The sequence below is a fragment of the Artibeus jamaicensis genome, unplaced genomic scaffold (genome assembly GCF_021234435.1).
Source record: "Artibeus jamaicensis isolate MK-2021 breed Jamaican fruit bat unplaced genomic scaffold, CSHL_Jam_final contig_135, whole genome shotgun sequence".
Classification (NCBI taxonomy): Eukaryota; Metazoa; Chordata; class Mammalia; order Chiroptera; family Phyllostomidae; genus Artibeus; species Artibeus jamaicensis.
The window spans coordinates 1,383,952-1,398,599 of record NW_026521267.1 but is presented as its reverse complement, the minus strand read 5'-3'; the positions used below and the strand labels follow the sequence as shown (position 1 = coordinate 1,398,599).

General features: G+C 38.2%; 1 protein-coding gene across 7 annotated transcripts in view; it reads right to left on the bottom strand.

The window, feature by feature from the left end:
- Window positions 1-14,648, bottom strand: part of GINS1 (GINS complex subunit 1) — a 54,896-nt gene that overhangs the window by 33,950 nt on the left and 6,298 nt on the right. For all 7 annotated transcript variants that reach the window (XM_037155290.2, XM_037155291.2, XM_037155286.2 and 4 more), the window contains exons 2-4: window positions 8,423-8,487; window positions 5,566-5,664; window positions 4,758-4,848 (exon numbers count right to left, since the gene is read on the bottom strand). In XM_037155290.2, the coding sequence (XP_037011185.1) occupies window positions 4,758-4,848; window positions 5,566-5,664; window positions 8,423-8,457 (225 nt within the window). In that variant the 5' untranslated portion in view covers window positions 8,458-8,487. The remainder of the gene's footprint in view (window positions 1-4,757; window positions 4,849-5,565; window positions 5,665-8,422; window positions 8,488-14,648) is intronic.

Here is a 14,648-nt window from a genome sequence, read left to right as displayed (position 1 = left end):
GGGAAATGCACAGGAAAACAATAGTGATGGAAAGGAAACTGGGACTCAAATCAAGGGAGTGGACAAGAAGGAAGGAAAAAATGACCAAACAGAAAAGAATGAAGAAATAAAAATTCAAAAAAATGAGGAGAGGCTTAAGAACCACCAGGACATCTTTAAATGCTCCAACATCCGAATTATAGGGGTACCAGAAGGGGAAGAGGAAGAGCCACGAGTGGAAAACTTACTTGAACAAATAATAAAGGAGAACTTCCCCAATCTGTCAAAAAAAAAAAAAATAGACTCCCAGGAAATCCAGGAAGCTAAGAGAATCCCAAAGAAGTTGGACCCAAGAAGGAACACACCAAGGCACATCATCATTACATTAGCCAAGATGAAAATGAAGGAGAGAATCCTAGAAGCAGCAAGAGATAAGGGGACAGTCACCTACAAAGGTGTTCCCATCAGACTGTCAGCTGATTTCTGAAAACAGACCTTACAGGCAAGAAGGGGCTGGAAAGAAGTATTCCAAGTCATGAAATCCAAAGACCTACAACCAAGATTGATCTATCCAGCAAAGCTTTCATTTAGAATGGAAGGGCAGATAAAGTGCTTCTCAGGTAAGATCAAATTCAAGGAGTTCATCATCACCAAGCCATTATTACATGAAATGTTAAAGGGACTTATCTAAGAAAAAGAAGATAAAAAAGATGAACAGTAAAAGGACAGCTAACTCACAGTTATTAACAACCACACCTAAAACAAAAGCAACCTAAGAGGACAGCTAGATCAGGGGCAGAATCATAGAAATGAAGATCACATGGAGGGTTAGCAACAGGGGAGTGGGAGGAAAAGGGGGAAGAAGGTACAGAAAATAAGTAGCATTGACAGTAGGTAGAAAATAGATAGGGGGGAGGGTAAGATTAGAATGGGAAATATAGAATCTAAAGAACTTGAGACACGTGGTCAGAAACTAAAGGGGAGAATGGTGGGGGAGGGGGTGTGCAGGGTGGAGGGGAATGAAGGGGGAAATAGAACAACTGTAATGGCATAATCAATAAAATAAAATAAATTTTAAAAAAATTAATAAAATTTAAATGAAATGCGAAGCGTCAGAAATAGTTAAGACACTCTTGAAAAAAAACAAAGTAGGAATGCTTGCTCAAGACATATTATAAATTGACAATAATTGTAACAGTGTGGAATTGCTGCAAGAATAGAAGAGAAAGTCCCTCATCCAAAATACACAGATATACTGACACTCAATTTATAACAAAAGTCACACCACCCCACAGAGCATCGAGGAAAGGAGGATCTTCTCAATAAATGGTGCTGGTCATCTCAATATCCACATTCAAATACAAGTTGAGTCATCACAAAAATCAATCCCAGTACTATAGATCTCTTTGTGTAAGGTAAAACAATATAGTTCTTAAAAGACTACACAAAAATATCTTCATAAGTTTCACATACATATACATACCACTCAGGTTCATTTAGCAAAAATGACTCAGAACTTTGGAAAGCACTATTCTTACAATTACAGTTTTACCATAGTGAAAAGGATATAAATCAAAACCAGACAAAAGATGAGACACATAGCATGAGACCTGATGGGGTCCCAAAACAAAACTTCTGGTGTACTCCTCCTGTGCAATCAAGACACCCTGACACCCTGATGTATAATAATATACACAGTAATGTCAACCAGGGAAGCTCACACAAGTTTTGGGGTCCAGAGCTTTTACTGAGGATTCACTTTATAGGTGAAGGGATTAAATTGTTAGTTACAGAATAGTAATGGAGATGTAAAGTACAGTAAAGGGAATATAGTCAATTATATGCTAACAACTATGAATGGTGTCAGAAGGGTACAAGATTTATCGGGATGAACACTTAGTAAGTTATATATGTCTAACCACTGGGGTAAATCCCTGAAACTAATATAATATTGTATTTCAACTATAATTGAAAAATAATTATTTAAAATAAATAAATATAATTTCCAAAATCATTACAGCTTAGACTAATATTAAATTTATGAATAACTTTTCATTATCTGAAATCTTTGGTTATCTGGACAGTACAAGATTACAAGTTTAAAGCTAGAAACTACAAAAGCAATGTAAAATAAGTAATACATATTTGGTCACATTAAAGCTCCACTTATGACAAAAAAGTTGATATAGTACATTCATAGATGTATATAAATTAATGACACAGTTAATGTATCTGAAAGCTAAAATTTAAGCTTTAAAATCTTCATTTTGTTTTTATGTATTTATGTATATTTAAACTTACATATAAAGTTATATATTAGAATAATAGAGAGAAAAAAACTAACAATTCAAGGAAACATGGTCTTTGAATATTCAGTCTACTCTTTAAAAAAGCAAAGAAAAAATATCATATCTTATTTGGTGGCTTTTACAAAGAACAGAACTTTCTTATCTCATAGGCTCCTAAATCTTTGTGGTTTAGTGCTAATTTTTTAATTCACTTTCTGATTAAAATTTCTTATTTCTGAAAGGGATAAAATTTCTTCTAATTGTTATTGCTATGATTAATTTAAATGCAATTTTTGATTATTTGTATAACGAAGACTTCAATTTCTGTCTTTTTTAAAATATATTTTGATTATGCCATTACAGTTGTCCTATTCCCCTTCATTCCCCTCCACCCTGCACACTCCCCTCCCCCACCATTCCCCCCTTTCATTTGTCCATGTGTCACAAGTTCTTTAAATTCTTTATTTCCTGTACTATTCTTGCTGTCCCCCCTATTTTCTACCTACCATCTATGGTACTTATTCTCTGTACCTTCTCCCCCCTTCTCCCACTCCCCTGTTGCTAACCCTCCATGTGATCTTCATTTCTATGGTTCCACTCCTGATCTAGCTGTTCTCTTAGGTTGCTTTTGTTTTAGGTGTGGTTGTTAATAACTGTGAGTTAGCTGTCCTTTCACTGTTCATCTTTTTTATCTTCTTTTTCTTAGATAAGTCCCTTTAACATTTCATGTAATAATGGCTTGGTGATGATGAACTCCTTGCACTTGACCTTATCTGAGAAGCACTTTATCTACCCTTCCATTCTAAATGAAAGCTTGGTTGGATAGAGCATTCTTGGATGTAGGTCTTTGGATTTCATGACTTGGAATACCTCTTTCCAGCCCCTTCTTGCCTGTAAGGTCTGTTTTCAGAAATCAGCTGACAGTCTGATGGGAACACCTTTGTAGGTGACTGTCCCCTTATCTCTTGCTGCTTCTAGGATTCTCTTCTTCATTTTAATCTTGGCTAATGTAATGATGATGTGTCTTGGTGTGTTCCTTCTTGGGTCCAACTTCATTGGGACTCTCTGAGCTTCCTGGATTTCCTGGAAGTCAGTGGTTTTTTTTTTTTTTTTGACAGATTGGGGAAGTTCTCCTTTATTATTTGTTCAAATAAGTTTTCCACTCGTGGCTGTTCCTCTTCCCCTTTTGGTACCCCTATTATTCGGATGTTGAAACACTTAAAGATGTCCTGAAGGTTCCTAAGCCTCTCCTCATTTTTTTTGAATTCTGGTTTCTTCATCCTTTTTCTATTTGGTCATTTTTTTCTTCCTTCTGGTCCACTCTCCTGATTTGAGTCCCAGTTTCCTTTCCATCACTATTGTTTTCCTGTGCATTTCCCTTCATTTCAATTAGTTTAGCCTTCATTTGTTCCTCTAATTTGTGACTAAAATCAACCAGTTTTGTTGAGCATCCTGATCACCAGTGTTTTGAAGTGTGCATCTGATAGGTTGGCTCTCTCTTGGTTGCTTAGAAGTATTGGCTCTGGGGCTTTGAGCTGTTCTTGAGCCGTAATGTTTTGGTCTGTTCACACCTGTTATGTATGAGGGGAGGAGCCTTAGGTGCTCACCAGGGTAAGGCAACCCAGTTGCAAGGTTGTATGTTGGGGCAGGGTCAGAGAGGGGCAATGGCGCTTGTTCCACACTCTCTCTTGGATTTCATTCCCCTCTGCTGTTTCCCACAAGCAAACTGGGCCCCCCTGGTGCCAGCTCCCAGGTGTGTGGCCCTATGCACCCTCCAGGACCCGTGGGTCTCTCCAACAAACTCTCTGTGAGCCTGGGAGCTTCTCCCAGCACCTCAACCCTGAAAATTTTTCGCATTGGTGCTTTTAGGCTTTAGTTCCTGTTGCTGGGGCCCTGGCCTGAGCGGTCTGTCTCACTGCTCACTCCTTCGCCTGCTTTATCTACACTCAAATGTGTGACCCCGGTCAGCCAGCTGCCTCGTGCCCTCAATGGGTCTGTCCATTGCCACCCCACACCTGGGATCTGCCAACCACTCCTGGGTCGGTCTGGTCAATTTTTCCTACCCAACCTCACTTTGTCAGTCTCTGACTCTGCTCCCCCTACTTGTCTGACTGAATGATTCATTGTTGTTAGACTTCTGTACAGTTCAATTTTCTGTCTGTTTTGGTTGTGTTTTTTGTTACTAAAACTTTGTTGTCTTTAAACTTGGTTATGCAAGGAGGCACAATGTTTCCACCTACGCTTCCATCTTGGCCGGAAATCTAATTTTTGTCTTAAAACATCTATGACTTAAGTCTATATACTAATGCTATAAAATGTTTAATAATTATTTTTGATATAGATTTTTCCAGATCTAGACTCCAAATATTACATAATAAAAATGTTAAAATGTTTAAAAAAAAGTAAAATACTAGTAAATACTATTTCAGAACAATGCAAGAACCTCCGCATTTTCCAAATTTATAAGTTAGAATAACAGTGTTAACTTACTTCTTCAGCAGACATGTGAAATTGTAAAACATTTGGCAAAACACTACCATATTCCCACCTCAGTGCTCTAATTCGAAGCAATCGGTCATACCTAGGATATTAAGAAGGTATTAGATGGCTTAACAAAAGGGGTATCAGAAGTTGTTTTGATCAGGAAAGAATTAAGCCCACTATAATCTAAGTGCATTATGTGGACTCTATTTGGCTCCTGAGGCTAACAAACCAGTTGTAAGGTCACCTTTGGGACAGTGCAAAAAACATCACTATGGATTGGAAAGAGGTCTTATTTATTAGAGATGCATACTAGAGTATTCAGTAGTAAAATGTCTTGATGCTGTACAATAGTGTAGCATAAATAAATAACATGGAACAAATATGCCAAAACATTAAAAATTGTTACAAATGGCCCTGGCTGGGACACCAAAGGGTTGCAGGTTCCACCCCCAGTCAGGGTGCATATGGGAGGCAACAAACCAATGTTTGTTTGTTTCTTTTTTCTTTTCTTTTTTCTCTCTCCCCCACTCCCTCTGTCTCTAAAATCAATAAACATATCTTTGAGTGAGGATTAAAATAAAATTGTTACACATGTATGATGGTCCCATGGGATTTCATAACACCATTCTGTCTAGTTTTATGAATACTGTAGTCTTTCATGATAAAAAGTTTTAAAATGGAAAAAAAGAATTTTGAATGTTCATAAAGAGACAAATCTAAGAATCTGTTTTCATTTGAAATGGTTAATTAGGGAACCACATGAAAAATGCTCCATTGTTCTCTGACATCCCCAACCAAAAACTGAGAGGCTTACAGGTATGCTATAGTGCAGCGTCGGTTTCTTAGCAAAGAACAGTGTCGAAATTTGATGGTTGGTATCAAATCACTTCGTCCACCTGACTTTGCTTCATTCCTAGTAACAATTGAATAGGAAAAGAACAAATATGTATATTTCAGTATAAATAAAATTTTCAAAGTCAACTAACAACTGACTTACATTTTTGTTTTTTATTATCAGCAGTTAACCTAAGCAAATAGTAATAGCCTCTACTTCAGAGCTTTTATTAATATGTTAAAAGAAAAAAAAGCCAAATAATTTGCCTAAGATTATCACACTATGATCATTTCATTTAACCATTCAGTACTTTGCATTTTTGTGTACTGACTAATCTCCATTATTTCCAAAAGACAAAAAATGTGTTTACTCACTTTTTGGAATTCCTTTATCATGCTAGGGTAAGAGACAAACCTAATGTCATGGTTCCTTAGATTATGGTCCTGTATCATGTTTTTATTCTATGCAGTACTCCTCATTATAATAAAGTAGAAAATAGCAATCGACATGGCCCTTTAATCATCCAACAAATATTTGTTGATCTTCAACAAATACACATGTACTGTACTTTAGTGTTCTTCACACAGAAAGACAATTTTGATTCTACCCTGTAAATGCCCTTAGATATTAAACAACATTTTAAAACCAGATGTACAATCATTTAATGGGTATAGAGTGTCAGTATAACAAGATAAGAAGTTACAAAGATGGATGGTGGTAATAGTTGCACAACATATGAATGTATTTAAGACTACTCACCTGTACATTTAGATGTTTAAGATGGTTTAGATGTTTATTACTGGTTACAATGGCAAATTTTATGTTATGCATATTTTACTACTATTTTAAAAACTGGGGAAAAAAAACTAAGCCAAATATATAGAAATAATTAAAATCTACTTGGGGGTTTTAAAATATATGTCCCACACAATCATGCCTTTTATATATAGTCTGCATACTTCTGCCATTCTGTGAAAGTTGGATTTATTCTCCATTGTTTACAATGTGCTCTGAACTATAAAATAATAGTACAAATAAAATGCACCTAACATAACATCAGAATACTTTATTAAGTACATAAAGACTTCCTAAAAAATTCACATTTGCACATGAGTAATTTAAAAGAAATAGTTTTCATTTAATATGTATTAAATAGATTTGTTTTGACAAATAATTTTCATTAGAAATTGGTAATAGTGATTGACCCCCTAGAAAGAAAGTAGGATAGGAAACAAAACTTTGGATTATGAATTTGCAAAGGCTACAAATACAGGGAATACAGGAAAATCCCTCCCTTACTGGCTAAGGCCTGATATGCTACCTCTCTGTTCACTTTTTAGCTAGTCCAAGCCATCTCTGCTGTCACCTGTATGACCAGTATGCCTCCCTCTCCCCTCAACTCCTCCATCCACTCTCCACACAGTAGACCATGTGATCATTTAAAACATAAACATGCCACCACCTGCTCCACACATTAAAAAATCTTAGCTGGTGTCGCACTTTGGCTGCTTACTAAGCTTCAGTCACACTGACCTTCTTTGAGTATTAGTTTCCCTGAGCGTCCCACCCTCTTTCATGACTCAGGGAATTTGTGTATGCTGTTCCTTCAACTTAGAATGTTCTCTGTCCACAATTACTGCCTTGTTAAAAACTTGATTCTCCTTCAGGCTTCAGCTGACATCTCCCTTCCTTGGAGAGAACTTTCTGACTCCTCAATCTAGTTATAGCTTCATTATTCTCTGTCCTAGCATGCTGTTGTGTTTCTTTATAGCATGAATCCCAATTTGGTCTACCTGTATTTTGTATTAGACTGTGAAGGCCAGAAAGTAACAGAAATCTTGACTACTGTGTTTACAATTAAAATACCAGAGCCATTTATCAGCACATAGTTGTTTAGTCCACATTTGTTAAATGAATGAATGAACTGAGTTTAGGACTTTACATTTTGCCTTACATTTACCACAAACCTGTTGTGGTTCATGTCCTCATTCCATCTATAGACTTTTCTGTATCCACCCTTAAACACTGTAGTTGAAAATGTTTCTGTTGTTCTGTAAGCTCTACCAATTTTATTAGCACACTGATTTCTATATCCAAATAACTGATAAAAACATTGTGCCTTATAAGGCCAAAGATGAAACCTCATATCACATATCTTCTCTCTAGGTTTACTTCTAGAGAAGTTAGATTAATTTCTCTCTAGGCTGAGACCTGAATACGTCAACTACGATCTAGAAGTTGGTGTCTGTAAGACTCCTTTGTGACTTACTCTTTGCCAAATCACAGGGATCTATGAAGTTTGTTATACAGCTCAAATTCTCCATTGTGTCAACTACTATACTTAGCTCTAAATATTCTATACATCTAGAGCGTTCTCACTTCCAACCTGTATCCTTTTGTAGCACTAGTACTCGAACTCCATTCAAGCTATTGGAAATTATGACTGCTCCTGATAAATTTACATATTGCCCATTCTGTCATCAATGCACTAACGTATACATAAATGAAAACAAGCAGTGGAAATGATATATTTTACTTTATTAGGGTTTTTATTTGCTTATATCTCATCTCTTTTAGGTCTACCCTAATATCTTTCAAGTCATATCAGTCAAATGACAAATGTTTACTTAGCATCTTCCATATGCCAAGTGCTACTTGAATCCCCATAGATGTAACCATGATCATCACAATCGCTTTGGTTCTATACACCTAGAGTATAATCAGGCTCACAGAGAATTTAAAAAACAGAAAAAAAATCCAAAAACTGATGTAAGATTATCTGATTTTAATATCAGTTTTTAAACATTCTTAAAGTATAAATCTTATCAAAACTTACACATCAGACTGGTTTTGTTCATATAAAGTTTTCATCTCCTCCAGAATCTGCCTGAGTCCATCCTCCTAGAACATACAAAATGGTATTGATCCACATTCATTAATTTCCCTCACCAAGTCAGTAACAATAATCTGTTCATACTGTGTTTATCTTTGATTTACATATCTGGTTTAAAAGCAATAGTCCTTTCACACTTACTATAAGTGTTGGTGATAATGGAGAGAAATTAGAACCCTCATACTTTGCAGGTAAGAATGTAAAATAGTATGGCACTGTGGAAAAAAGTCTAATGGTTCCTCAAAAAGATTAACATATTGCCTATTATCTAGCAATTCCACTCCTAAACATATACTCAAGATAATTAAAAATATATGTTCTTAAAAAACATGTACACAAATCTTCAAAGCAGCATTATTCACAATAGCTAAAAAGTAGAAACGGCCCTGGCTGGCATGGATCAGTGGATTAAACGTGGGCCTGAGAACCAAAGAGTCACTGGTTCGATTCCAAGTCAGGGCACATGCCTGGGTTGCCAGCCAGGTCCCCAGTAGGTGCTGCGAGAGTGCAACCACACACTGATGTTTCTCTCCCTCTCTGTCTCCTTCCTTTCCCCTCTCTAAAATAAATAAAATCTTTTTAAAAATCAGGAAAAAAACAATAAGAAGTATGACTGATTACACAACCAAAACACTGATTAAGGCAATTTTGAATACAACGTACTGAACAAAATAAGTGAGACACAAAGGAATACATACTGTATGATTCCAACTGGCCTTTTATAGTTTATAACTCATGGCACACTGAATGCAGAAATATGTAAAGACCAATATAACGTGGAGTTATGAAAAAGTGAATCATGGTTGCCTAAGGTTACATACAGGTGGGAGGTAGCTACAAAAGGGGAAAAATGAACCCTTAGGTTGATAGAAATCTTTTTTCAAAGACTTTTTTTAAAGTTTTTTTTTCAGAGGGGAAGGGAAAGAGAAAGAGAGGGAGAGAAACATCAGTTGGTTGCTTCTTGCAGGCCTCTAACCAGGGACCTGGCCCACAACCCAGGCATGTGCCCTGACCAGGAATCTAACCAGTGACCTTTCTGTTCACAGATGAGCATTCAATCCCCTGAGCCACACCAGCACAGGGCAGGTAACAGAAATCTTGATTGGGGTGCTGGTTATAAGGATATATATATTTGTCAAAACTCAAAAATATATTAAAATGTATATTTTGTTGTATATAAATTATACTTCAATAAACTGATGGCAAAAAAATCAATAGTCCTACAGAAGAAATAAAGCATGACAAAAGTAAATAATCTATTACTTACTGAAAAATTATCTTTAATGGTTACTATAAAAAAAAGAAGGCATTTTGGTTTGTACTGCAAGAATAGAAAGGTCAAAGAAATTTTTCTGGACTTCCGCCAAGATGGAGGCATAGGTGGAGACGCTGTGCTTTCTCACACAACCAAGTTTACAGACAACTCAATATTAGCAGGAGAAAACACAGCCAGAACACAGAAAATTGAACTTTTCGGAAGTCTGATAACAAATTCTTCAGCCTGACCGGTAAGAGAGGTGAAGCCAGCACCTGGCGGAGCAGGTTACACAGGAAATTCGGTCAGACAAACTCAGGCGCACGGATCCCAGGCGCAGGGTTGCAACGGTGGACCCAGTGAGCGACTCAGCAAGCGACCCAGGGGAACCAGCGAGGGAGCAGGGCCGAGATTTGACTGTGGTCGCGCATTTGTGTGCAGATAGACCAGCGAGGGAGTGGGCAGATAGATGGACCGAGGAGGCCCAGCGGTGAGAGGCAGCAGAGGGCGCCGCCATTTCCTCACTCTGACCCCGCCTCCACATACAGCGTCATAACCCAGCGACCTGGGAGTCCAAGGCTCTGCTCCTCCTACTTAATGGGCATGAACAGACCAAAAATGGCTCAAGAAGATCTCAAAGCCCCAGAACCTATAAATCTAAGTGATAAAGAAATAGCAAAACTCTCAGATGCACAGTTTAAAACACTGGTGATCAGGATGCTCACAGATCTGGTTGATTATAGCCACAAATTAGAGGAACGTATGAAGGCGAAACTAATTGAAATGAATGGAATTGCACAGGAAACCAATAGCGAGGAAAAGGAAACTGGGACTCAAATCAATGGAGTGGACCAGAAGACAGCAAATAATGGCCAAACAGAAAAGAGTCAAGAAGCAAAACTTCAAAAAAATGAGGAGAGTCTTAGGAACCTCCAGGACATCTTTAAACGCTCCAAAATCCGAATTATAGGGGTACCAGAAGGGGAAGAGGAACAGCCACCAGTGGAAAACTTATTTGAACAAATAATAAAGGAGAACTTCCCCAATCTGGCAAAGGAAATAGACTTCCAGGAAATCCAGGAAGCTCGGAGAGTCCCAAAAAAGTTGGACCCAAGAAGAAACACACCAAGGCACATCATAATTACATCAGCCAAGATTAAAATGAAGGAGAGAATCCTAGAAGCAGCAAGAGATAAGGGGACGGTCACCTACAAAGGAGTTCCCATCAGACTGTCAGCAGATTTCTCAAAAGAGACCTTACAGGCAAGAAGGGGCTGGAAAGAGGTATTCCAAGTCATGAAATCCAAAGACCTAAAACCAAGATTACTCTATCTAGCAAAACTTTCATTTAGAATGGAAGGACAGATAAAGTGCTTCTCAGATAAGATCAAATTCAAGGAGTTCATCATCACCAAGCCCTTATTATATGAAATGTTAAAGGGACTTATCTAAGAAGTTAAAAAATATGAACAGTGAAAGGACAGAAAACTTACAGTTATTAACTACCACACCTAAAAGAAAAGCAAACTAAAAGGACAGCTAGACCAGGAGTGGAAACATAGAAATGAAGATCTCAAGGAGGGTTAGCAACAGGGGAGTGGGAGGAGGAGAAGGGGGGAGAAGGTACAGAAAATAAGTAGCATAGATAGTAGATAGAAAATAGACGGGGGGCGGGAGGCAAGAATAGCATGGGAAATATAGAATCTAAAGAACTTGAGACACATGGTCATAAACTAAAGGGGGGTAATGGTGGGGACAGGGGGGTGTGCAGGGTGGAGGGGAAAGGAGAGGGGAAATAGAACAACTGTAATGGCATAATCAATAAAAAATAAATTAATTTTTTAAAAAATGCAGCAAAGTAAAAAAAAAAAAATTTCTATTATCCACCCTGGGGCAAACGTTTTCAAAATTTGAAAATGTACTTGGAAGGATAAAAAGATTAGTATTCTGAAATTCATAAAGGTTACACAATAGGTCTGTCAACAATCCAAAAATAAGTGACTGGTCTATTTTCCCATTCTACATTTAGGACCAAAATATATGCATTAGCAAAAATGCTTTGGCATTACTGGTACAATTACAAATCACCTAATTAACCCTGCTCAAATACAGGAAAAGATAAAATTCCTGATGAAAAATGTAAGCATGATTTCTACTTTCCCTTTCATCAGCTGGTTCAAAAAAGATAATGAAAAAACTCCTATTTATTAGAATTCAGTTAAATATACTTTTTATCAGCAAATATTATTTTTAAGAAATAATTTAAACTCTTAATAGATCTTCAGGTACACAAAAGACAAGTGTAAAATAATTTTGTAAAGATACACTATCTTTCAGATTTAGATCTATAGTGGGAACTGAATTCATTTTGTGCCCCTACTTCAGGCTATAAGTCCCTGGGAGTCCAAGACAATTTCCTTTAAAACTCACTTACCAGTTCTAAATATAGGAAGTAGGTAACCATTTCAACTTTCTAAACACAGCACCTAACCATGAGAGATTCTGGAATGAACAAGACAGAGTCCCTTTACTACATCCACTGACTATTATCTCACTCAAAATGATGGTTCTTGAAAGTCATGGGTCTATTGGCCCTCAGATCATAAGACCAATTCTTGGTCTGACCCTGCTCAGCTGTGTCAGAATGACAAGCTTCCGAAGGTTGAGTCTTCCCAGGCTGCTGAGTCACCTGAAAAAGGTGGGTTTGTCAGTGGAAGACATGAATCCAACAGAAGGTTCAAAGGGTTTTCCATCAAACTGAGACAGAAGAGAAAGTGATTTTACAACTTCTAAGTCCCGCTCACCAGAAGTAGTAAAGCAACACAACCTACACACCTCTGCATTCCATCATCTCTGCTGAACTTCCCACTGCTGTTTCCTCACTTTTGTTCTGAAGTTAAAACAGCAGACTGGGATCTACACCTGTGTTAAAAGTGAGGCTCTCAGACGTCTGGCCAAGATGGAGGCGTAGGTGCCTCCTCGCACAACCAAAATTAAGGACAACAAAAATTTAGAAACAAAAAGCATCCAGAATTGACAAAATTGAACTGTACAGAAGTCTGACAACCATTCATCCTGACTGGTAAGAGGGACAGAGTAGGTGGCCCACAGAGAGGGGGCACAGCAGGGAAAAGCAATGGCACGCAGGCAGTGGCCGGCAGACTCCAGGTGCGGGGTTGCAACGAGCAGACCCAGTGAGGCGTGCAAGGCAGCTGGCTGACTGCAGTCACACATTTATGCGCATATAAAACTGGCGAAAACGGGCAGCAAGACAGACTGTGCAACCCAAGGCCCCAGTGCCGGGAAATAAAGCCTAAAAGTAATAACTGAAAACACTTGTGGGAATTGAGGTGCCCAGAGAGACTCCCATCCTCACAGGAGAGTTCCTTGGAGAGACCCACAAGGTCCTAGAACGTACACAAGCTCACCCACCCCAGAACCAGCGCCAGAAGGGCCCAATTTGCTTGTGGGAAGCAGCAGAAGAAACTGAAATCCAAGAGAGAGGGGAGCAAGTACCACTGTTCCCTCTCTGACCCTGCCCCCACATACAGAATCACAACCCAGTGACTGGGTTGACCCACCCAGGTACCTGAGGTCCCACCCCTCACTACCTAACAGGCTCAACAAGACTTAAAAAAAAAAAAAAAAAAAAAAGGCCCAAATGGAAGAACAGATCAAAGTCCCAGAGCAAACATAACTAAGCAAATAAAAGAGAGCCAACCTATCAGATGCACACTTCAAAACACTGGTGATTAGGATGCTTCCCAGAATTAGTTGATTTTGGTCACAAATTTGATGAACAAATGAAGGCTACACTAAGTGAAATGAAGGAAAATGCACAGGGAACCAATAGTGATGGGAAGAAAACTGGGACTCAAATTAACACTGTGGACCAGAAGGAAGAAAGAAACAACCAAACAGGAAAGAATGAAGAAACCAGAATTCAAAAAAATGAGGAGAGGCTTAGGAACCTCCAGGACATCTTTAAACACTCCAACATCTGAATTATAGGGGTACCAGAAGGGGAAGAGGAACAGCAACAATTTAAAACGTTATTTGAACAAATAATAAAGGAGAACTTCCCCAATCTGGCACAGGAAATAGACTTCCAGGAAGTCTAGGAAACTCAGAGTCCCAAAGAAGGTGGACCCAAGAGGAACACACCAAGGCACATCATCATTACATTAGCCAAGATAAAAATGAAGGAGAGAATCCTAGACCTAGCAAGAGATAAGAGGACAGTCACCTACAAAGCAGTTCCCATCAGACTGTCAGCTGATATCTCCAAAGAGACCTTGCAGGCAAGAAGGGGCTGGAAAGAGGTATTCCAAGTCATGAAATCCAAAGACCTTCATCCAAGAATGCTCTATCCAGCCAAGCTTTCATTTAGAATGGAAGGACAGATAAAGTGCTTCTCAAATAAGGTCAAGTTAAAGGAGTTCATCATCACCAAGCCATTATTATATGAAATGTTAAAGGGACTTATCTAAGAAAAAGAAGATAAAAAATATGAACAGTAAAATGAGAGCAAACTCAGTTATTAACAACCACACTTAAAACATAAGCAAACAACTAGAACAGGAACAGACCACAGAAACGGAGATCACATGGAAGGTTAGCAACGGGGGAGTGGGAAGAGGAGAGAAGGGGGAAAAGGTACAGAGAATAAGTAGCATAGACAGTAGGTAGGAAATAGACAGGGGGAGGGCAAGAATAATGTGGGAAATGTAGAAGCTAAAGAATTTATGACACATGGACATGAACTAAAGGGGAGGAATATGGGTGGGAGAGGGTGTGCAGGGTGGAGAGGAATGAAGGGGAGGAAATGGGACAACTGTAATAGCATAATCAATAAAATATATTTTTTATTTTTATTTTTAAAAAGTGAGGCTCTTCCTCCAGTATACTGCAAGT